The 23828-nt window shown below is 38.7% G+C and overlaps 1 protein-coding gene across 2 annotated transcripts in view; it reads left to right on the top strand.

Moving 5' to 3' along the window:
* The first annotated feature begins 18348 nt into the window (after positions 1–18348).
* KCNIP4 (potassium voltage-gated channel interacting protein 4) overlaps positions 18349–23828 on the top strand; it is a 397111-nt gene continuing 391631 nt past the window's right edge. Inside the window, exon 1 of one of the 2 annotated variants that reach the window (XM_068188786.1) lies at positions 18349–18499. In XM_068188786.1, the coding sequence (XP_068044887.1) occupies positions 18439–18499 (61 nt within the window). In that variant the 5' untranslated portion in view covers positions 18349–18438. The remainder of the gene's footprint in view (positions 18500–23828) is intronic. The other variant, XM_068188780.1, reaches the window with a different exon arrangement.

Raw genomic sequence — 23828 nt, 5'->3', positions numbered from 1 at the left:
CTACATTAACTATTCAATCCAGTCTTTTAGAAACAGCTCCCCATCATGTTCCACCAAAAAACTGAGATGTAATTTTTTTTTCTTGTGAAGCACAGCTGTAGGCTCATCCTTCCAACTGCCTGACACAATCACCCAGATATGCCCCCCCAGCTCTCCCAGCTTGCACCTAAGGCAGTGTATGCACACTGGGCTTTTTATCTGAGTAGCACAGCAGCCTAACCTGCTGTGACTCAACCAAAGGTGAAGTGCATGTGCTTCATCTCAGGTCTGTTTTTGTTTCATAAAAACACATAGCAGGGGAATGTTTCATTTCTGTGGTTTTGCTTAAATGCAAGCAAAAAAAAATTTCAAATGCAACACTAACATGAAAATTATAACTTTGAGCTGTCAAACAGTACCACCATTACATGCCCATTCAATTTTTGTTAATTCTGCTATACTGGCTATTAAACTTTGACCCTTTATTCCACAGACAACACTGAGACAAGTGGGGCAGAATGGGAATAGGGACTGGGGAGGTATCAAAGAGGTGGAACATTTTTTTATTTCTATTCTTAATGTATTCTAGACATAAGTCCTGGAACGTGATTGACTGAAGTATGTAAACTAAAAAAAAAAACTAACATAGTAACTTCACTGATTGCTATACATGTCTATTACATTAATGCACACTTGGTTTACTGTGCTCCATTAGCTGTGCTCCGCTGCACTGTCACGTGAAATTAACATTATTTTAATTTTACCCCAAGATTTTTTTCTAGTGGAAACGAGTAATTTGAGTTCTGAGATCCCATAAAACTGACAGCTACCCAGAGAAATCCCAATGATGTCAGAGAGAAGGGAAGAAGAATGTTCAAGAGTTTATATTCTCTATAGTTATAGATTATGCTATAGAGGTTACTGTTAAAAGTTTTCCACGTGCCCTGGGCAATTAAGTTCATTCCTCCATTTTCAAAGTTTCTTATAAATTTCATCTTGTATATTAATAGACAGGTAAAATTCTTGACAAGTTTCTAGAAAACTTCTGCAGAAGGCAAACGTATGAAAATTATTGACTTCTTACATGGTATTTGTTTAAAGGTTTCCTATGTTATACTTTCCCATATTATACTCACACAAAAAAATGCTTCAATTTTCACAGAATCACAGAAGATGCTGAGTTGTAAAAGGATCCACAAAGATCATAGAGTCCAACTCCTAGCCCAGCACAAGACCATCCCCTAAAATCCCTTAAGTAGGCTGTGATCATAAAGGTCAAAGTCTCTGTAATATATGAATTATACCTTAAACAGTTTGCTACTGACCAAGGCACTTCTACAAAATCATAGCAGGAGGAAAATTAGATGTGCAGTCCCTTCTCAAGCAAAATTTCCAATAAAACGTATAAATGTAAGGCCCCAATAAAATGATTTTACAGTGGTTCACATACCCTGTGTTGGATGCATGGAAGAAATAGCGATCAGATAGTCTCAAGAGGTCAAAACAACACAAAAGTTCAGTGGTAAAATTTAGAAAAATCAAGGAACTTGGCAAAAGATTTAGTACAATACCCAATCAACCTAAAACATTTCTCACAGCATTAATTTAGCCCATTCAACTTAGCATTTTTTTTTTCTTGATGTTATGTTACTCAAAATGTTCCAAGAGAAGGGAGTTAGGAGAAGAAAGACAGAAAAGATATATAAAAGCACACGCATAGCTACCAGCTCCTGGGTTCCAGCAGTTCTCAGACAGAAACTCCAAGAGGAAGGCAGGGTAAAGAAAAGTATTGGCTGCCTCCTCGGCCTTAAATACCCAATGGCCTTTCTGGGCCCTCCCCCCAGGTGGGACTTCTGGTCATTTGGCCTCTGTAGGGCTGGGTTAGGGCAGAGTGGAGCACTGCTCCTGGTGTGCTAGTGATTGGCAGTTCTGCCAGCCTGGGATATGGGCTCTAGTTGGGGTGTGGGGCTGTTCACTGTCTCACCAGGGCAAGGCCAGACCTGCCCCTTCCCTCCCACACAGGCATCCCGAAATATCTTGAGACATCAATTCCTTCAGTCTCTGATGGCAACTTAACCCAATTTAGAACTATAGAATCAGCAGCATATACTTTATAAATGTAATAAAATTACACTGGCTAATGCATAATAGCTTATACAAATATGCTAACAAAATAAAACATTTGGTTTGACATCTTAATTTCACTTCATTTTAAATGTTACTGTGTAAGGAAAAATCCAGCCTAACCAACCTGAGGGGATTTTATAATGGAGTGACTATAGCAGTTTACAAAGAAAGAGCTACAGATGCCATTTATCTGGATTTCTCTAAAGCCTTTGACATGGGCCCCCACACCATCCTTCCCTCTGTACTGGAGAGAGATGGGTTTGTTTGATGGATGAGGAGTTGGTTGGACAGCTGCATCTAGAGGGATGACAAGTGGGACTCCCAGGGGTTCTAGGGACCAGTGGTGTTTTATGTCTTCCTCAGTGACATAGACGTTTAGACATAGAAATTTAGTGTGGTCTCTGAAAATTTACTGATGACACCAAGCTGGGTGGTGCTGTTGCCACACCTGGAGAGTGGAATGTGATCTAGAGGGACCTCAACAAGCTTGAGAAGTGGGCCCATGGGAACTCCCTGAGGTTTGACAAAGCTAAGTGCAGAGTGCTATGCTGGGTTGGAGCTACCAGGCTGGGGGATGGGATGAATGATTGAGAGCAGCACTGCCGAGAAGGACTTGGGGATGCTGGTGGATGTAAGGGTGGACAAAAGCCGGCAATGGGCACTCACAGCCCACAAAGCCCACTGCTGCATCCAAAGCAGTGTGGCCAGCAGGGCAAGGGAGAAGATTCTGCTCCTCTGCTCTGCTCTGGTTAGCCCCTGCCTGGAGTGCTGTGCTCAACTCTGAGGTCTCCAGCAGAGGAAAGACAGGGACTGGTTGGAGAAAGTCCAGAGGAGGCTGCCAAGTTGATCAGAAGGATGGAGCACCTCTTCTAGAAGGAAAGGAGAAAAGACTGAGAGGGTTGGGGTTGTTTGGCCAGAAGAGAAGGCTCTGGAAAGACATTATTGCTGCCTTTCAGTACTTAGGAGTGTAAGAAAGATGGGAACAAACTTTTTAGCAGAGCCTGTTGTGATATGAAAAGGGGTAATGTTTTTAAGCTGAAGGAGTGTTGATTTAGTTTAGATATAAGAAAGAAGTTTTATCACAATAAGAGTGGTCAAGCACAGGAACAAGTTGTTCAGAGAGGTGGTTGATTCCCCATCCCTGGAAACATTCAAGGTCAGGTTGGATAGAGCTCTGTGCAACGTGATCTAGTTGAAGATCTTCCTGCTTAGGTTAGGGAGTAGACAAGACGGTCTTTCAAAGGCCTCTTCCAGCTCTAATTATTATATTAGTCTATAAACTTTGAAGAGAGTAGTTCTTGCATTGAAACAAAATAAAAATAACCTAAGTCCTGGAAGCAGTGACATAATACCAAATTACCTATTTCATGAGCAGAGCTGCAAATGAAACTGATTTATCTGCACTTGCATTTGAAATGTGCATACATTCTAGAAGCTTGTCACACCTGAAGTTAGGTAGAGTTATAACTCATTCACAGAGAGGCAACACAGATATTGCTGCCTTGTGTGTACAGATGTCTCTGCTTTTATTCTAACTTTCCTTTATTGACCAGTATTCCATACTGTGACAGAGTCATCAGTCTATGCTGTTTATTTTTGATTTCACTCCTGTGTATTGATATGCATAAAAACAATCAATCCCACTGCAACCATTCAGAATTTCCACGCCTTCTCACCTCAGTTCAAAGTGCCTTGGAAGTGGAATTTTCAATTCACACCTTAGAGCCCCTCTGGAAAATTACTTTTCCTTAAGATAAAACAAAAATTTATTATTCTTTCTTCAAAGAAAGAATAAGTGAATACATAGATATTATGATAGTTTTTGCACTATCTTCTGATTACTTCAAAAAATATTCAGGTTAATAGAAATGCCTTAAAATTTTCTCTATGGTTATAAGCAGCTAGACCATGTTTCCCATTCAAGATGTATTTTCAGTATTGGTTTCATTTATTTTCTTTTTGTTTGACCTGAACCAGAGTACTAAAAAAACTAAAAATGATGGCCTCATTCTGTTTCGGTTTTTTGTTTTCGATACTGAGTCAAAACTTACAGAATTTTGGCAAGCCAATTAATCTACTTGAAGCAGAAGGACTTCTGCTCTTATATGAAACAAATAATTGGTTCTTATTGCATGATTTGAATAACAAAACAGTGTTAAAAGCAATTTATTTGGAAACAGTATGGCTGGCTTTGCCTTGCTGTCACTTTGTGACATATCCTCTGTACTGTATTCCAGAAGCCTAACAACTTTTTTTTTGTCTCATGTTGCTCTCTAAATATTCAAATACATCCAACAGGAATGTTCCAATAAGAATTTGTAAGTGTTTTTCTGCATGCAAGTGAATCAGCTTCATTTTACAGGTAAGGAAACACAGCAGGTAAGACTTGTCAGGGTTCACTATAGAAATTAGTAAATGAGTCCAGATTGAAACTGTAGCACTGTTAGATTATACTTTTGTTAGTCAGAGGACTTAATTAGTAAGATATGCAAATATATCTGGTATCTGTTTACTTTTGGTACATAAGACATATTTTGATAGTGAGTAATCCAGGTAAAAAGTAACATTCAGAGGCAAAAAACCAATTATTTTGGTGATTTGGGTATTACTGTTACAGAGATGTAATTTCCCAATGCATTTAGACCTAAAATTACTTGTAATTTCAATACCTATTACTGATATGTCTGACATAAATGAAGATTTTACTGCATTCTCTGCTATGTGTTAATGTATATGTGACTTCATGGGTTGTTAAACTTTTACACCTATTTCACAATTCAATTTCTTCAAAAATACATGATAATGCACAATTATAATGATGTTCCAAGATTTAACCAGCATATTGCAGTCAGATATGGCAACACATTACCTGTGACTGAAGCTGAATTGAGATTAATATCTGTGCTGCTTTTTCTTAGTACTATGTAAAACGCCTAAAACACCATTTGAGTACTGAAACCGAAGGGGGTTTTTAGCTTCTTTTTCAGTGACGGCTCTATACAACTTGAAGAAAAAAAAAATCTGCCTGCATCATTTTCAAGAAAAAATGTAGTTAATGTTGGGGCCTGTAAGATTAATATGAAGATAACAAATTTCACTGAATATCTTTCATGGTATAAAAACAATAACACCTGTATTTTTATTAGCTCTATTAACAGAATTTTTTCACATAGAAAAATGCTATTTAAAAGGAAATCTTTTATATTGAACTTATGGTTTATTTTCTGGTTATTTTTTAACTCTCAGAACATAATCAGATATGATGGTAATGATGATTTTTCTTACTGGATAGTGATTTCTTTTCATGGATTTAGCTTATGCTGTATGTTGCTGTGGCACAGAGGCATATTTTATACACATACTGAATCTGCTCTTAGCATAAAGTAATTTTTCAAAGAGTTTCTATTGCCTTCTCTGAACTGACTGGAAAGTGCATTGTGGATCTCTGGCTCCGTAATTGATGGACACTATTAGGTCTTCCCTTCAGAAGGCTGCATCAAAACTTCCCCCTCAAGCAGTATTCTGACACCTGTGCTTTTATGTTTGACAATCTTGCTAAACAACAAATAATAAGTTTCATGCTATTTTTTAAGATCTGTTGTCGGTCTCATACATTTTTGAAAGGCTGCAGTCTTTTGGAGATGGAATGACAGTGAGCTAGAGTTCTGTCTAACTTTTTTAGACTGTTTCCTAATGTCATGAATCCAGGTACCTGACACTTTTTGTTTATTAGTGAAATACAGCCTCCATCTGCCACCTAAGATACACTCAAATTATGAAATATTTGGTTAAAGTTGGGCATTGGATGAAGCCTAATGAGCGGATGAATGTCATCCACTGTTTGGAAGCATCTGAAGGACTGGAAGTTTCCTGTGTGAGAAAGTTCATGCATAATTTGCTACTCAGGTAAGAAGCTTGGAATTGATACTAGCTATCTTATTAGTGTTTGAGGTTCAAGGAATGATATTAAGAAATACACTTCCATTCAACCATTATATTTTTGCCATTGTCTAGTCTAAACCATTTCCCCTGTGATTTTCAGGTTTGGTGACTTCAGTCTACTGACAGTACTATGGCAGATGATGCTCTGTCTTTCCTCTGCTCTAATCACAGTATGAAATTCTACTGAGAATATGTCCCTGAATATGAGTAAAAAAATCCAACCAACAAAAAAAGCCTTCAAGCATATTCTGTCATTCCTTACTGTCATTGGCAGTTTCACACCTATCAGGCAGCTATCATAAAAATACCAAGGCTGTTACTTCCAAGTGAAAATTGAACACAGAATCCTAATATATAAATTTTGGAATATTGTAATACATAACAAGGGTTAAAGAATAAAGCATCAGAAACTCTTGATGCCAATTTATAAAATATAGTCTTCCAATTATGTATCTTATAAATTTATTGTTTTGGAATAAATTACAAAAATTATTGTCTCATTAGGTGTCTAAGTTAAGTTTGCACGTATCCAAGAATTCTTACTTTTCTTCTGATCATTATAGCACTTGTTTTCTAGTGGTTTATTAATGAGAATGCAAGAAATGGTAGTTTGAGCTCTGTATGGTACAGTGTGATGCCATGCAGAAAGATTGTAACAGCCCTATCCCCAGCTGAGGTGTCAGGTAGGTCCTGTAGTAGCACTATACTTAGAAGTAGATTTGTGACTTTAAAAGCTGTACTGCTGTGTAGTCAGAATGAGCTTGTGAGCTGCTCTTCTACTGGTTTGCTGATAAACTTTGTCAGTACATCAAGATCCATGTGGCCAGACAGCCTTTTTTTCTTTGCCAGTTACTCAGTACCACGGCAGGATGAAAGCTTGATGAATCCTGGCAGCTGAAGATGGACCTGAGAGCCTAGTTGCTAGTTTACCATCAACTTGCCACATTTTCAAGCCTAATACACAGGTTGCCATTGTTTATAAAACTTGTTTACTAGCTGAATTTATGTCTTGCACAATTCTGTTGCCTGGTGCTTGTCCTGATCTCCCCATCTAATCTTTGCTTTTCTAGAATTTGGCACAGTGCCTGGCAGCATTTTCTGTGTAGACCTTTGACTTTGTGGAATCAATTTGTTCCCTTTTTCCAGACCTCACTTGCCATGGCCATGGTAGCAGCTTCCCATCTCCATTTCTGATTCCTTTTTTTTTGTCAGTTTATGCCCTAAAAGTATTAAATTTATGCATATGCCATTTAAAAAGTTATTTATTCTGTAATCTGTCCTTCTGTTTCTCCTGCTAAAATAGGATTGAGGAGACGAAATGTTCTAACAAATTTTAAAGAACACAAACCAGTAATTTAATTTCTGATTCAACAATTCAGTCATAACCTCTCTCTATTTAAAGAAAAAAAAAGTTGCATACAGTAGGTAGTTTGGATCAGGTCATCCCTAACAAGTGAGTGGCAGTATTTTCTTTATATCACTATTATTCCTAAATGATATTTCCTAAAACAGGCTTTGTTGGGTGGTACTCAGAAGAGATCTCAAAGTCTGCCTTACAGAAAAATACTTGCTTTTTCTAGAGACTGGTTGTTACTTCTGTGAAAGAACTGAGGTACTTTACGTGACAAGATGTGATGACTAATCATGTGCCTTCAGGCTCAAATGAGAAAAGAATACTATGAAGTTAACAAGCATTAACTTTCATGCTAATGAACCAGTTAATATTTCCACTATATAACCTAAGATTGTCCTCGGTGCATGGATCAAGTCCTACTTAAGAACCGCTTGGTATATCTATGGTCATCCATACTCCCTCTTGACCCTGCATATATGGGGTTTCTTGCTGGTTCCTGTGGAAATGAAGCCTGACATGATTTCCAGAGTGTTTTAATCTTAGTGGGAGGGAAGTGAATCAGAAGTGAACTGTCTTTGCAGTCTGCCCCTTGCTGACATCCCTCAAAGCCAGACTGAAGCTGAAAGTAGGGATTCTCTTTCTATGGTAGCTTCCTTTTTAAGCTGGGAGTAATAGAGCATAGAAATGTTGGAAAGTTGTCAGTAGCTAAGACTGTCTGCTTTTGTACTACTGATTGAAAGGGCAAAGAATTAATTCTTCTCTAATAATTCTAATTAGTTAATTGGATTGTTCACGTAACCTTTACACATTATTTCAGGAATTGAAAAATTGCTGTGGTCCTTTCCTAGCTCTGGTTTCCTGAGTTTTCCTATGGTCTTCTGGTTTTCCATCCCTTGCTCCTACCAGGATCTTTGTCCCCTCTGGGAGTTATTGTATTTCTTTGCATTTCTTCAGTCAATATATGGCCTTATCTTGCTGAAACTAGCCTAGGTAGTTAGTCACTCAACTGACTCAATGAACCGTTTACTGTACAAATCTGCCTCTTTAATAATTAAATGGGAATTGTGTTGCAGAAAAACAATCGCACTGCTGTATAATTTGCTTCCCAACCCCAATTTTCTCATGTAGGAAAATGAAGATGTACTTATTCTGAGTGACCACTAAAAAGAAAGACCTCATATGGAGTGGTGTAAATCCCAGATCATCAAGCTCTGGAATTTCTGAGAGCAAAAGATGCCTAAGTGTTAAAACTGGCAATTTAGGATCAGGTGTGATACTTTACACCAAAAGAGTAGTGAATCTGGAGTTGGGGGAGCTGATCCAAGTTGCATGAATTATAGACAATGGGACCTATGAACCTTCTTTGTAGAGACCTCCCAGAACAAGAAGCAGTGAGGAAAGTCTACATTTACTGGATCTTCCAAGCTAACTCTTGGATAAATTGATTTTCTTCAGCACCACCTGTAACTGTACCTTGTACATGCAATTCAGTCAGCTCAACATTGTAGGAAGAATAGCTAGGATTCATATGCATAACAATCCAATTGCTTCTCTTTCACATCTTGTGGAAATGTAAAGATTCATAGGTGTTAATGAACTGCATCTCTCAAATCTCAGAAGAAGAAAGCAGTGCCACAGTTAGTATTCTCATGAACTGTGTCATAGAGGTCATGATACTCTTTCTTCCAGCAACATCTTTATATTCAGATCAGTTTTGTCTTTTACTTATTCAAAATGAAGGTTACTATCTGTTACAGTTGTTGAGAAGAGCACGAAAGTATGAAAACATTATTTCTTTGTGCAATAAGGATGTCCCAATAGAAACTAGAATGAGTTTCAAGCTTACAGTGTTTCAATCATTGCCACATATTGTTGACATAAAGGAGGTAATAGGCTCATATTTCTGGATGTCCAGATTGGCAATACTTAGTACTAAATTCATAATGTTCGTATTAGTTGTTTGACATTCAGCATTCATTTATAAATGAATGCAATGGGGCAGGAATAGCATATTTGAGAATTTAACTTCTTAGTCTTAAGATCCAAACCAAGGAAAAATATGATGCACATATAATTATTGAAAGCCAGAAAGGGTGATATAAGTAAGAATTTGATGCTATAGGGTAAGAGAACTGATAGCCGAACTATTTTACAAGCCTGTAAAATGCATTTAATGGAGGAGTAAAGTGTTTAAAATGGGAAGACTAAGAAGTACAACTTCATAAGTACAATTTATACTGACTTACTAGTGTGCTGTATGATAATGGCTCCAATTCAGAATATACAGACTCACAATCTTGAGTCAAATTTGAATTATTTTTAATTATGAAAAAAAAATTAAGTGTCTATTACCAATGCACTAACCTCATCTGCAGCAGTTAGAATTCTACAGAAAAGGAACAAAGTAATTAAGAGAGAGAATTCTTGCTTTTAGCCTAGTCTGGTGGATCAAATCAAGTGGATGGGAAAGCTTATAACAGAGGTTAAGAGACCAAAGCCTGCCCTATAGATTGAATAATAAATAAAAATATGATCAGTGACACTGCTTTATACTCTACTTCAGTCATTAATTCATCAAGCACATATGGGAGGCTGTAGAAAAAAATAAGCAAACAGGTTCTGATTCAGCATGAAGATAACACACAGCTTTATATCTGCATCTCCAAATCCAGATGAAAGATTACATTGTTCTCTTTTGGCAGGAGCTGTGACATAAATAAATGCAATTTGGCTGAAAATCAAGATGACATTGTGTGAGCTAACTGCTGAAACAAGTGGATAGTAAGGTAGATATATTTCTGCATCTTTCATCCAGGATGTATATCTGCCCTTAGCTGACTTAGGTCATTGGCTGTAAGGTTGACTGTAGCAGCTTCTTCTGGTGGTCAGAGACTTTTTCTTTCTGATGTAAAACTTCCATTGATGATATGATGAACTTGGCATGAATTATCTTCTAAAATCCCTCCAGAAACTAAAGCTTGTTAGTTTGGTGGCCAGATTCTTCACACAAGTGCCTATTTCCTATAGGCATATAAAGCTTTTTTTTCTGAAGGACACAATTCTCAAGTTTTCAGAAATATTCAGTGGAATGAAGTCATCATTAACCATGAATGTCCTAGCCTGACCTTCATGAATCTCTTCAATATTTTTATCTGTGATCAGTGAAGGCATTTGATATATTTTGGCTGATGGAAAATAAGAGACTGGTAGGCCAGTTTTTACTTGGAAGGAAAACTGATGTGATTAATCTTTGTCACCAATGAAGTATTTCAGCTTTCAGGACAGATTGTAAGACTCCCTCCAGCAATGTAAGAAGACAGGTGTAGACAAAAATTTATATTGTGACAATTCAAACAATTCTATTTGAATTTCATTACAGCTATATCTTTTTTTAATAATTTCTTTCTTGTTTTTTGAGCTGATAAGCATCTATTAATATGGATGGTCCTTCAGTGAAAGAATTAAAGCCAACAAATAAATTAAGTCAAAAAATGCCTTTGTACTAGTCCTAGTACACTTGTTTGAAATTAACCTTGCATTCTTATCGATAAGGTTTTGAGCCAAGGAACTGTAGTACTGTGTCATTCAGATGTGACGACAATATGTGGAAAACTTGGAGTAAGAATTAAAATTAGTTGATGCAGAAAATTTGAAACAGAATTGAAGCAAGAGAGCTGGTCTTCAAGGGCTTCAGAGAAGAGATTTCCATGACAACAGAATACTCAGGTATGCAAATTAAGAAACAAAGCATCTTAGAAAATAATCAGGAAATACATCTCTGTTTCATATAACAAAACCTGCACAATTGAGAAGCACTAGTTCCGTAGGAGAAATGGGGATAGAGAGCTGAGAAAGCAGGGCCGTTTCTGGCCAATTTCCCCTCTCAATTAAGTCAATACTATTCTTTTAATCATACAGCCATAAGGATATATATGGAGATAATATACCTCAAGATTTATAATAATGTTGTGCTGAGACAGGATCAAAAGCTTTAGACTGTCTTCAGCAGTTATCTATAAAGCAGTTAAAACAAACACTTTAATGATGAATATTCCACTGACCGATTCATGAAACTGTTCTATTTGCCTAGCTTAGAGGTCAGAAAATTTCCCCTACATTTTGACTACTTCTTGGCTCCTACCTAAGTGTCTTTCTTCTGCAGCACTGCCATTAGCCTTGGAGAGCAATTGATCACTGTCTTCCTTGGAGCAACCATTTAAATGTGAAAGACTTCTATCATGTCCTGCAAGTTTTCATAATATTATATACAGGGACAAATGTAGACTGTAGAGGCTCTTATTATTATATATATTGTGTTATGTAATCTCTGCATAAGCATTGTAACTCTTTTCCTGTGACTCATGCTGTATTATGAATTTGGTCTTCTATTCGAGAGCTTTACTTGTTAATAAAAGGAAATCATATATATACGATTTATATTCATAGAGCTCTGTTATCATAGGCATCCCATCAGAGTTATCAAGCTTTGCCTCAAAACATTTATTTTGCCTCTCCTCCCATTCATTTTGGAAGGGCATCCCAGTACTTAAATTCTTTAATGCTTAGCAACTTTTGTTAAATATACAACCTAAATTTATAGATTATACAATTTCCTCTGCCTCCCACATTGACATTTAGCTGAAAGAGCCTTTTTATTATTTCACTTTTTTTTAACCTGTCTGATGTATTTATATAGCAACCATATCCCTCTTGGACCTTTTTATATGAGGATGAATGATCTCTTTTGGTCTCCCCATATAGATTGGGCTCCATATAGATTGGGCTCTTTCAAAAAAGAATATCGTTGCCATTATAGAGAGAATTTGACCTTGATCTCTGTGTTTAGATGCACTAACAATAGATGAGATTACTGTATTTCCATATATCCATCAATGAATCATTAGTGCCATAAATCTATAGGAAATATCATAGGAACAAAATGCTTTAAAACATTCTGAAATTTTTAAATTTTGCATTAGTAATTATTGTTTGATAGTCTCTGGACTGGCTTTTGAGTTAGCTAAGATTCCCTGCACTTTTGTTCTTAAAGCCCTGTCATCTGGAAACTTGGTGGATGTGGATTTAAAAATGGAAACCATGAAAAACTGTATTCAGTTAGATCCTGTCGTTGGCTGTACAGAGCACTACTGCTCTGTGATCTCACAAGCTGAACATAAAAGCCATTATCCTTTCTGCTGTTACTCAGTTTTTCATGAGAAACGATTTGTGAGGTAAATAGGAAAGGGAAAAGGAAATGGAGAGGAGACAGAGAAGTGGAGGGAGATAAGGATTTACTGGAGCAGAGTGCAGAATTACCTGATGAGAATGGAGGACAAAAAGCCGTAGGAAGCCAACATACAGCTGAATGTAAAACTGCCAGAAAAAGTGTTGAGAAATCATTCTACCATAAACTGTTTGTCTGGGCAGTCTCCTACATACACCAGGGTCAGCTCAGGGGGGTTTATTGCTATTTTTTGTTTAGCTTTTTCTTTTTCCTGTGTCTTTGGAGCCTAGGACAGATCACTAAGCACATATTTCACATTAGATTGTAAAGCTTATGATCTATATTATATAAAACACTATAGATTTCCCCCACAAAAAACATAGATTAGATGCAATGTAATTACCTAATATTTTTCTTCAACTTACACTTGTCTAATGCATTGTTTTTCAGCTGTGTCTTCTGAAGTTGGCTATATTTCAGCAGCAGATGAATTTGCTCCCAATACTCTTCTATTCTTAAAAACTACAAAGTTATTTTTAATGTAAAGTTGATGGAAATATAAAACCTTATATTGACTCAGGTTTACTACAGAGATAACTTTAGTGACAGTCTAATAATGACAACAAACAATTAGACAACACTTTAGATTAAATGATATGGATTATATCTAGGAAGTCTTCAAGCAGCACATCAAAATTGTGTTGAATATTACATGTGTTTTTTTTTAAATATAACCTTGCCCTAGTTTGTAATGACTTTCTTCTAAAATATTTGCAGTGTGGCTATTATAAACCATGAATCACAGTTGAAATGAGATATAAAACCACAACAGTCTCACAAATCAAATCTCAAATGTCTAAATACTGGCATTTAGCAATGAAACCACTCCCATCACCTGCATCACACTGAAGTGAAGCCAGCAAAGAAAGATGCAACAGTAGAAAGAGGGCAAAAAAAAAAGGAGGATCTTCGTTCTGAAAGAACAGAAAGGTACTTATTTCCCACTGACACTGAGTGAAGGCTGAGCCCCTACTTCCCTGAGGATTTTTTAAATGCCCCAACAAAGAAATCAATCGATATCTTGACTGTTTGACATATGGAGATATTAAAATTTGAATGAATAATGGTTTTATCTTCTTTTATAATGTTGCTAAATAATGTTATCTTCTTTTTTTTGCTGCCACATATGGATTCTGATGTGTTACTCATTTACAGTAAATCAAATTGCTTCTAATCCTCGCAGAACTTACTACAAATTGTTATAAAAAAACCCCAAATTGAGTTTCAAGGAAAGGAGGCTCTCATCTTTTCTTCTTACCTATTTAGTAACAAGTTCTAGCAATACTAAAAGCCAATTTTTGACAAGCTCAAGGGCTGTCCTTCATTGTTGTTTGATATTTTCTTTATAAGGATAAGGCTACATGGTGTACAATGTTCCTTTGAAGAATTGTCCTTGTTAAGGTTTAATAGGCAGAAAACTCAGAATATTCAAGATTACTTTTTCTGAAAGTACCAATACTCTCTAAAACTAGACTGTGCTAGTAGGAGATCTTGACTATCCAAGCTCCACTGTTTTAGGTAAGCATAGTTCGTTAGTACTCTGTGCCACCTTTCCTACACCTACAATTTCATTGTATATTTTGAATTCTCCCATATATACCCTGGGTGCTGGGTGCTGGGTCAATACCTGCTGGAGCCAAGTATCTGCAGACCTGCTTGCTTACCCCCACACCTAGTGGGACAGGGGAGAAAATCACAAGAACTTGCAGGTCAAAAGAAATAGAGAAAAATCATTCAGCAGTTACTATCTTGGCCAAAACAGACTTGGAGAGTTTAGCTTAATTTGTTGACAACTTTAATTACTGACTTGGGCATTGCGAAGTAAAGAAGAAAAACATCTAATAAGGAAAGCACTTTCTCCCTCTTTCCAGGCTCCAGTTTACTCCTGTCACTTTTTTCCCTTCTTTGTTCATACTGCAGGTAGTGAACACTCTCCTTTCATGAGCTGCTCCTTCATTCTTGTTTCCTCTGTTCTGGCCTGGGTTTATCCACGGGCAGCAAGATGGTGTATCATGGTGTGTGTCCTCCAGCATGGCTCCTCCATGGGCCTCAGTTCCTTTTGGAGGGCTCCACCATGGAGAACCTCCCATTTCCTCTGACCTTGTCACTGCCTCTCTCATTCCCCCTTCCTCAGCATTTTGTGCCTTTCCTTAAATATATTTCCCTTGAGGTGCCATTGAGTTGGCTGATGGGCTCAGCTGTGCCATTGCCTGGAGCCAGCTGCCTGGCACAGGGCAACCCCAGCCACAGAGGCCAGCCTGCAACCCCGCCAGAGCAGCTTGGCTCTGACACCCAATGCAAACCCCACAGCAGGGGGATAGAGCACTCCCAGAGCTGTCAGACACTTCTCATTTTTCTCAAGTACTTTATCACAGACACAAAATATTTGAGTACAGCCAAATTACTGTTCATTTTTTTTCTGATACAGAATACACACAAAATTTTTAAAGGATATGTTATTACACTGAAAGACTCAAAACTAAATAAAATACACTTCTGAGAACAAAAATGCTCTCAAAATGTATAATAGAGTGAAGAACAGTTTCTTTCTCATTTCTGAATAAAAAGTAGCTAAATGAACTTTTATTACTTTTTGGAGAAGGAAGAATATTTTTCCTAGAAGTAAGTGACAGACTGATTTAGCTGTTGGGTTTCTTTTTTTCCTTGTGAAAAACATTGTGAGTGACATGCAGACACAAAGTATAACCTAATGATGAATTCTTCTGGGCATCGGGAAAGCTGCCACCTGGAGAGCCAATCTCTAGCAGAGAGAATCGCAAAATAAATGGTTTCTCTGGAGGCCTAGAAAGTAACATAGACGGGTTGGATATTTTGTGACTTATATTTGTTCTATTCAAATTTTTAATTGTATACTATTCAGTTTCTTAGTGCTGATGCAATTTGAGTAGCTGAACTACTGTATTAACCTTTGCAGATGGCCCAAGACCAGTGGGGGAGTAAAACAGACTAAAAGGACCGAATATTTGGGTAGTACTGTACATTTTCTGGGTCTGAGCCTTTTCTCGTCCACACCAAGAGGTAGAAAAAAACTCAAGTCCTCCCTGTTAGGAACATGCTACCACTAGAAATCCTGCTGGTTATTTTTTACTCACCAATGATTTTCTCTTTTGGAAGAAAATGCCTCCTTGATCATTATTTTAGCATCATGATTTAACACTTAATTTCACATATTACGTCTTTTAAACAGATATGGAAATCTGAACTTAATTTGGACACACTAAATCACAATTATGCTAAGTCAGGCAAACAGGAATATGCTGATCCAGATTCTAATTTAAAAATTAGATGGAAACTACATCAATTACTTCAGGAAGAAATTTAAATTTTATCACAAGGCACTGGAAAAAATCTTCAGCTATACATGTAGCACTAAATACATGCTCAAGGTATTATTAGTATTTAGCTCCAAAAGTAATATTTGAAATAAATGAGGAAGAAAGGAAGTCGTTATATATTTTGAAAAGTAGAAACTAGAATGAAACTCTATATTTGTAGAAATACAATTATATGTTGAAATGTAATTATATAGAAGAGATGAAATCACAGCTGATGTCAATTTTTACGGGATGTTATATAGAGCAGATACATGGGTTTGACATGCTAATTGGAGGAAACCTAATCAGCTTTGGTAAACAATAAAGAATTTGCCCTTTAAAGCAAATTTGGGAAAATGCCACATTCTGACACACACATTTTGTTTTATATAGAATATCAAAATGACTCAACTTTTTATGAGAGAAATATTTAAAATTCAAGAGAACAAAAAGGAAAGAGTATGCAGAGGAAATTACTTGGAGCCAGGCCCATCAAGAAGAACAGGAGACAAAGAGCAAGTGGATGAAACAAGGAGAGCAAGCATAAAAATAAAGCAGATGAAATTGAAAGGAACATGCAGATTTATGGAGACAGTTCAGTTTGTTTGGGTCACTTTCTTTTTCCTTTGCCTCAGACACAATTCTTCTTTGAATTGACACACACCACCTTATCTGTAAAAACCTGGTAGGCACTTCTGGCACTTGTGTTTCATGTTGTGCTGTATACCTGTAATTCATTCTAAGACACAAGATGAATGTATAGGTATTCTTGAAGCATTACTACCATTCCTGCCTTAGTTCAATCTGTTATGACCAGCTGCTCCCATATATTTAGAGTTTCTTTGTAACTCACAGAGTTCTGATACAATGTTGGTGTAGAGCAAAGGGAAGCGACAATTGCAAATCTGAATTGCTTCACTCTGAAAACTGTATAAATGTAGTGGCAAAGGCTTGCTCTGAATTGTGATAAATTAGAGTTTTCTGTAAGGTTAGCTTAAAAGTAAGCTCAGATCATGATATTGAGATAAAATCCTGATCTCTGCTCTTACTACATTGAATTTCTTTGATAAGAAGAGCTACTTGAGGATTCACCTTATAGAAGGGAAATATTTTGAGAGTATTTGACAAATACAGTACTCTGAATCCTGTCTCTCCACAGTCCACAGTCTTACCTCATCTTCCATCAGTGAATGTATTTTTGTCAAAAAATAACACTTGGCAAAAGCTACTCGACATTGTGTTGTTCTTGGCAAGCGTTACACTACACTGTGGTTTCTCTGTCCATTCAAGACTTCAATCATTCCATCATTTTTGGGTTGAATCAGACATAAGTTTGTCCCATTAAATAAAAAGAGATATAAGTTCTTTCCTAAAGCATTGGTTGGCCATGCAGCCTAGGAATGACTCCTTTATCTTTCATCTCATAAGAATCTTAATAATACAAGGTTCAAGGAATAATATGAAATAAGATGTCAAAGATAAGGTATTAGGTAGCTAAGCCTATAACCCTTATGTGCCTTGAAAAAAAATTACTTTAATTTTTTGGGGCTGAACACCATGAGAAGAACTGGGATTTCTGAAACTCATAATTATTCACGCAGGGATAGATGAAATTGTAAAGACTGAAAAATTAACTGTGTAAAATTGAACTGGGAGAACTATCATTATTGAAGCATTTTCTAATGGTGTGTCATGTGTCATAGTAGGCTTTGATAAATTAGAGGTGTTAAGAAGGTGTCTTAAAATGCGTTTTCCAATCCCTTCTAAAATATACACTGGGGCTTAGGGAGTGCTCCCAGCCTGTGCTAGCCTGACAGAGGTGTGCGAGGGGCGCAGCTGCGATGGGAGCTCCCCTGCGCTCAGCGCCGGTCCGTGTCCCGGGCAGCCTGCGGCTAACAGGTGATGCGGGCAGCACCTGTGTGCGGCCGCAGAGCGCAGCGGGGCGGGCGGCCCGGCCCTGCCGGACTCCGGCTCGGGGCAGTCCGCACGGCCGCCCCGCTCCGAGCCGCTCCGAGCCGCTCCGGGGCGCAGGTGCCGGCTCAGCCCCGCGGCGGCAGCGGCCCCGGGGGAGCTGCGGGGGGGAGGCAAGCGAGCCCAAGCCCTCCCTGTCCCGGCAGGGAAGGGGTCGCAGCCGCGGCCCCGCGGGCGGGCGCGCCGGAGCCCCGCACCGAGCCCGCCCCGCGCCGCGCGGGTGGCGGGGGAGGCGCCGCCGCCGAGGCGGGGCCGCGCTCCCGTTCCCGCTCCCTCTCCGCTCCGCCGCTCCCAGCCCCGCTCCCGCTCCCATCCCGCTCTGCTCGCCGCGCCCAGCCCCGCTCCCGCCCCGCTCCGCCGCGGCCCCGCTGCGGCTCCCGCGGCCCCGGCGCGGCGGTGCTGCCGCGCGTTCCCTCCGCGGCTCCGGGCGCCTCCCGCCCCCCGGCATGGACGTGAGGAGAGTGGAGAGCATCTCGGCGCAGCTGGAGGAGGCCAGCTCTACAGGCGGTAGGACGCGGGCAGCGCGGGGACGCGAGGCTGCTTCTCTGAGTTAATCTGGGGTCTCGTCCCCTCTCCTTTGGGCAGCAAGTCTGGCAACTTGGCGTGGGGCGGGGAGGGGCGAGCTGCCTGCCCGCTTGCGAGGCGCGAACGCACCCGTGGGCGAATGTGTGTGTGTCTATGGGGACAGTAAGCAGACGCTTAATGCCTGGGATCTCGGGCTAAGAAGCGTTTAGGGGCTTCGCGAATCCCGCCCTAAGATGCCTGCTCTGACCTGACTGGTACTTTTGCCTTTGCTGAAACGACTTGGGGCTGGGAATGAACATCCAGGGCACAACCTGTCTAGTTACCAACTCCCAGGAGGTAATTTTGGTCAGGCCCTCTTACACCTCCCTGCTTTGGTCTCCATTGTACCTCTCTGATGCCTAAGTGGCAACTATTGGATGGAGACCAGCTTCTTCTGGTAAGCCTTCTTTGGTGCCTTTCTTTCTCTGTATTTCAAATTGCAATTATACATTCACCTGAGAAGGGCTACAGGAAAGCTTGGATTTTAAGGAGGAAAAAGCCATGCCTTGCCATCCTCCACAGGGATTGTGACTCCCAAAACTCACAAAAGAGTTTTTTCTCAGTTATTTAAAAATTAAGCTTCTTGGGTGCAATGTGTGTAAGAGGATGTTGCCGAGAAAGGTGTTCAGCTCAAGCCAGCTGGATAAACAGAGGATAGTTGGGCAGTTAATGACAAACTTTGCAAAACAGGCAGTCAAAACCAGGGCAAACTTCTTTTCTTAGAGAAGATGTTTCTTGCTGTGCAGCTAGATTTCTCATAAACTGTGATTGCAGTGTAGGATAGTAGCCTTATCAACAATTTGTTTGAAAGACAGAATGCAATCCCACCATTGGCTTGATTTCTAATGCTTCAGAATGCATCTTCTGCTTGCTCAGAGAGGTTCACAGCCATGTGTTCCCTGCAGGATTGTACCTGGTTTTTCTATTTTCTTAATGTCCCAGCTTTTTTAATGTTTTAGAATGTGTAGCCTTTCATGTAGGATACCAGATCATTTGCACTGGGATAGGGAACTTTTGTATTTGATGATGCTCTCAGCTCAATTGTAAATCCATCTTTGCATTTCACTAGAGTTTTGGGAAAAAATATGTAGTCATTATAATTATCCAACAAGGGACATGGGCACTAAAGTGGTGTTGTGATACTTCTTGCTACTTTTCAGATCCAACCCCCCCCAAATTATAATTTAGGCTTTTCCCTCCATGTACCACTCCAGCCTTCCAGCTCTAGTCAGTTAGAGGTAAAAAGTCAAACTGTTTTTCTGTAACACATACATCATCAGAGACAAATGCCGAGCTGGCTCTTGGCTACCTGTGCAACCGCCATGCAGGACTGTTCAGGCTAAACAAAACTGAAGTCATGATTTAGGCACAGTGGATTTGTACAGCTGCTATTGAGGAATTATTTGGTTTATGGATCATTAATGTAGGTATTGAAGCATAAACAGAGTTTAAAGCTTAATAGCTTTTCTTACAGATATAGTTTGCGGTAGCAGGAAAGTGTCTATACAAAAATTGGGGAAATATCCGAATCTGTGTCGGGCAACTAATAGGGAATACCCAGGTGATATTTTTATGGAAATTGCCTTCAGTTGTGCCATATATTAGATGTGTTTTCTGTTTTATTTTGCCTGATATGCATATGTAGTAGTAATTTAAAAATTAATGACAGCTTTAATTCACTTCAAGCTTGCAATGGTGTAAAGAAGTAAGTTACACTTTTGCACTCTTTTAGAGCAAGCAAAACATGACTGAAATATGACTTACTGTGGAAAAAACATTTCTCAAAAATAAGGTTTTATGCCAGAAAAAGAATACAGAAAGATAAAAATGACAGAGCAAAAAGGAAATACCTCCTTTCTTTTGGAGAATGACACACATTACTCAACAGATATCTCATCACCAGTGTGATGTGATGTGAAGCTAACAAGTGTCTAGCTTCACTCCTCTAGGCTTTCTTCTTATGTGAGACAGCCCATTTATTTTCATCTTCCCACAGTTTTGGCCCTTTTTCGTCTAAACTTTCCTTTACACTTTTCTCTAGCTGTCTCCCTCCAGGCTCTTAAACGTTCAACTCATTTTCAGTGCCATCAGCATTTCTGAATGTACCTGTCTGTTGCATTTTTAACAAGGAAGGTGGATTTTTTTTCTCATTAATTCTCTTCAAATAGAATCATAGCTTCAAATGTTAGTAATTTTTAAATGGTAATGCCTGAGGTAGAGTTGTTACCGGGATTTGATGCTCGTGCACGAGAGTTCAGGAAATGAAACCAACAAAAGTGCGACTGTTCCTCAATTTTGTTTTTCCAAGTGAAATAAAGCCCAAATAATACACAGGCAGCTTGAATAATGAGAATTATTAATGAAAAAGGCAACATTTTGTGCCTTTTAACAGGTAGTGACTGCTTTAAGCTGATCTTCTCCTTACATTTAATCTTGCACCTTGCAGGGCATCTTCTGATTCAAGGGCATTCAAATTAATGTCAATTGAAGCACCACTGAGAGTTGTTGAAGTATGAGACTGTTTCCTCTGTGGAATACTGAGCCATTGTAAGGATGAATTGTTTCATCCCTCTGCCTCATTAAATTGTCTTTATCAATGTTTTATCTATCAGAAGGCTGCGTTTGTGCTAGTGATAGCCAAAACTCATCCACTGATGGGTAAAGGCATGCAGTGTCTTAGCAAAATGAGAAGAGCAGAGGGAGATTATCAGTAAAAGTTAGTATGGGTAAAAACAAGTTTAATCACAAAATGTCCTGTGGGTTCAATGTCTAGGACAAACTTAAGCTGTTGGGAATACTAATATGAATAAGACATTATCACAGCAACTGGTTGCTTTGCTTTCGGGTGTGATGAATTCAGAATGGGCATTGTGCTGACCAATATGACCATGCTTATTCAAAAAACATAAATATTTATGAAAGCTATGGTGTCATTTATGACAAGTTTTGAAGAGTTTCAGTTATTAGACAAGGCGGTTGCAAATTATTACTGTTAAAAAAAAAAGACTGTAATTTCTAAATTATGGGCAGAAGTACCACAATGGATCAAATAGTATTATTAAGCAGTGCTTATCCAACTTTAAGTTTACTTAGAGTTAAATATTCTCTGCCATACCTCTGAGAGATCCTTTTACACTAGTGCTCACTTTTACTTTTAATGAATGACTTGCTCTTGTTGCTTGGGGCATTCTTAAAAGACAAAGGAAATAGTGCTAAAAGGACAAAAAATGACATATTGAATAAGCTGAAAATAGGAATTTAGGAGAATGGATGCTAAGAAAAAGTAAGAAAGTGATTAAAAATATACTGGGAAATAATTGCAAGAAAAAAAGAAGAGGTGGGAAGAGAGAAAAGAGGAAACAGATTTTGTATCTCACACGTTGAGATACAAAACCTATTATGTGTTAGTGGTATGTATTGGACCAATTTCTTTATATCTCAGTTGGAATTCATCTGACACAATGAAAAGCAGGCAGAGACTTTCCAAGTGATTTGCACCAACAATCATATCAGCATGAAAGCTTTGGTTTGTCTGGGAGCTCCATGCAAAGAACGTGCTGTCAGTCAAGAGTGAGCATCACTATTTTTACTAATGATCTGTTGTCTCCAGACACTCTTCATCATTGGACACTTTTAAGATTCAGATAGACAGGGTGCTGGACCATCTTGTCTAGACTGTGCTAGAAGTGCTGCTTCCAAATGCAATGCTTTTTCTGTGAAATTTGCAAATGCACAAGGCAAGGAATAAATTAAATGGACTCATGAACTAATAAAAGATATATATGTGTGATGGATATTTGCAAGGGGATGCAAATATTTTCTGTGTAAAATATACGTTCTACTCCTGCAGGATGGAGGAAACAATTGACACTTGAGAGAACTGACTGTGGCATAAGCCTCTGTATAAAATTTGAGTTCTGCCTTCAGTTCCTCTGTTCAATGAGTGTAAAGAAGTAATTTTATGCAAAATTCTGTTACAGAGAGTCACATTTGACATGAATGCTGAAAATACAGGCTTTCCATCGATATAAATTTTCCATCATGTAAAAACAATTTTTACCAACTACAGCTTTCTTCTTAATTATTCTGTCTGTCAGGATTACTATCTATGCTCGGAGAGTTGATATATAAATAACTGAACATCTGGACAAGCTTCAGGTATACTTGGCTTAGAGAACTTATGCTTTCCAGGTGTTTTTAGATGTTTTGAAATGTAGAAAGGCAGATATGGTGCCTAGCAGTAAGTGTAGCCATCAAAGAAGTAGCTGGTGTGTGTCATGGAGAGCTTTTACAGTGTATCAGATAAGCACTTAGGACTTCTGCTTTGGGTTGGAGCTGAATATTTGATCTGTGCAGCATTCAGCTGTAATCTATCCCATCTCGGCCTCTCAGTTTGCCATTGTGATTTATTCGGAATCTTTGGCACTTGAAAAAGAAAGTATCTAAAAATACAACGCCTGATTGCTTCACTATTTCATAGATATATGTATTCCTGCCAGGCTGTCCTACTATCATTTCCCCATGCCCCTCTCCAATTCTGCTTGTCCTCTCTTTCTTTCAGGTACTAAAATAGACTGTATTTGAACTCTTCCTTGCCAAACAAATGCTCGCCATTTATTGTCTCCTATGAGCAGAGGCCATTGCTCTGTTTGAGAGGAGAGAGAAAACATTGGCAAACAGTTGTGGTCTTGGAAGTCAAGGACCCAAATCCACACTTCAGTAGTTGTAGTCGACACAGTCTGAACCAAGTAGGGCTCCCTTCTTTATCAGCACACACCTCAATTAATAGGCTTGGGCCTATTCTGGGACATAGAACCTTCATTATTTGGAGCACAGTGTGGCAGTGCAGGTGGAGGTGTTTAATGGGATGGTTTGTCTCCATAATGTTTGGCCTGAACTGTAATGTGTAGTTGCATCAAAAGTAAATGGACAACAGTTTAACATAAGCATTTGTTTTTTTGATTGTAGATGTCCTTTCAGAATCCTGGTATCTCTGGCAAGGGCTTTGCTTTCCATTGCTTTGATGGCTAAGTAGTGTTTGACCTGGATTTCCTACTGAGTACACTAGGTAGAAAGAGGAAGAGAAGTGAAAGTGTATGGACTGTATATGTTTTGAAGCCTACAGAACTATGGAAAGCATGAAATCCAGCTATTCTGTGATGTTCTTAATTATTAGTTCATAATTGTGTTACAGGAGTCTTAGGATCATACAGATCATGGTTTGATTTTTTTTTTTTTCTTATCATTTTCCATTCTCACACACTACAGGAGA

Source organism: Anomalospiza imberbis, chromosome 4 (assembly GCF_031753505.1).
Source record: "Anomalospiza imberbis isolate Cuckoo-Finch-1a 21T00152 chromosome 4, ASM3175350v1, whole genome shotgun sequence".
In the NCBI taxonomy this organism is placed as follows: domain Eukaryota; kingdom Metazoa; phylum Chordata; class Aves; order Passeriformes; family Viduidae; genus Anomalospiza; species Anomalospiza imberbis.
Note: the sequence above shows the minus strand (reverse complement) of the source record. Positions and strands in the feature narration are given on the sequence as shown.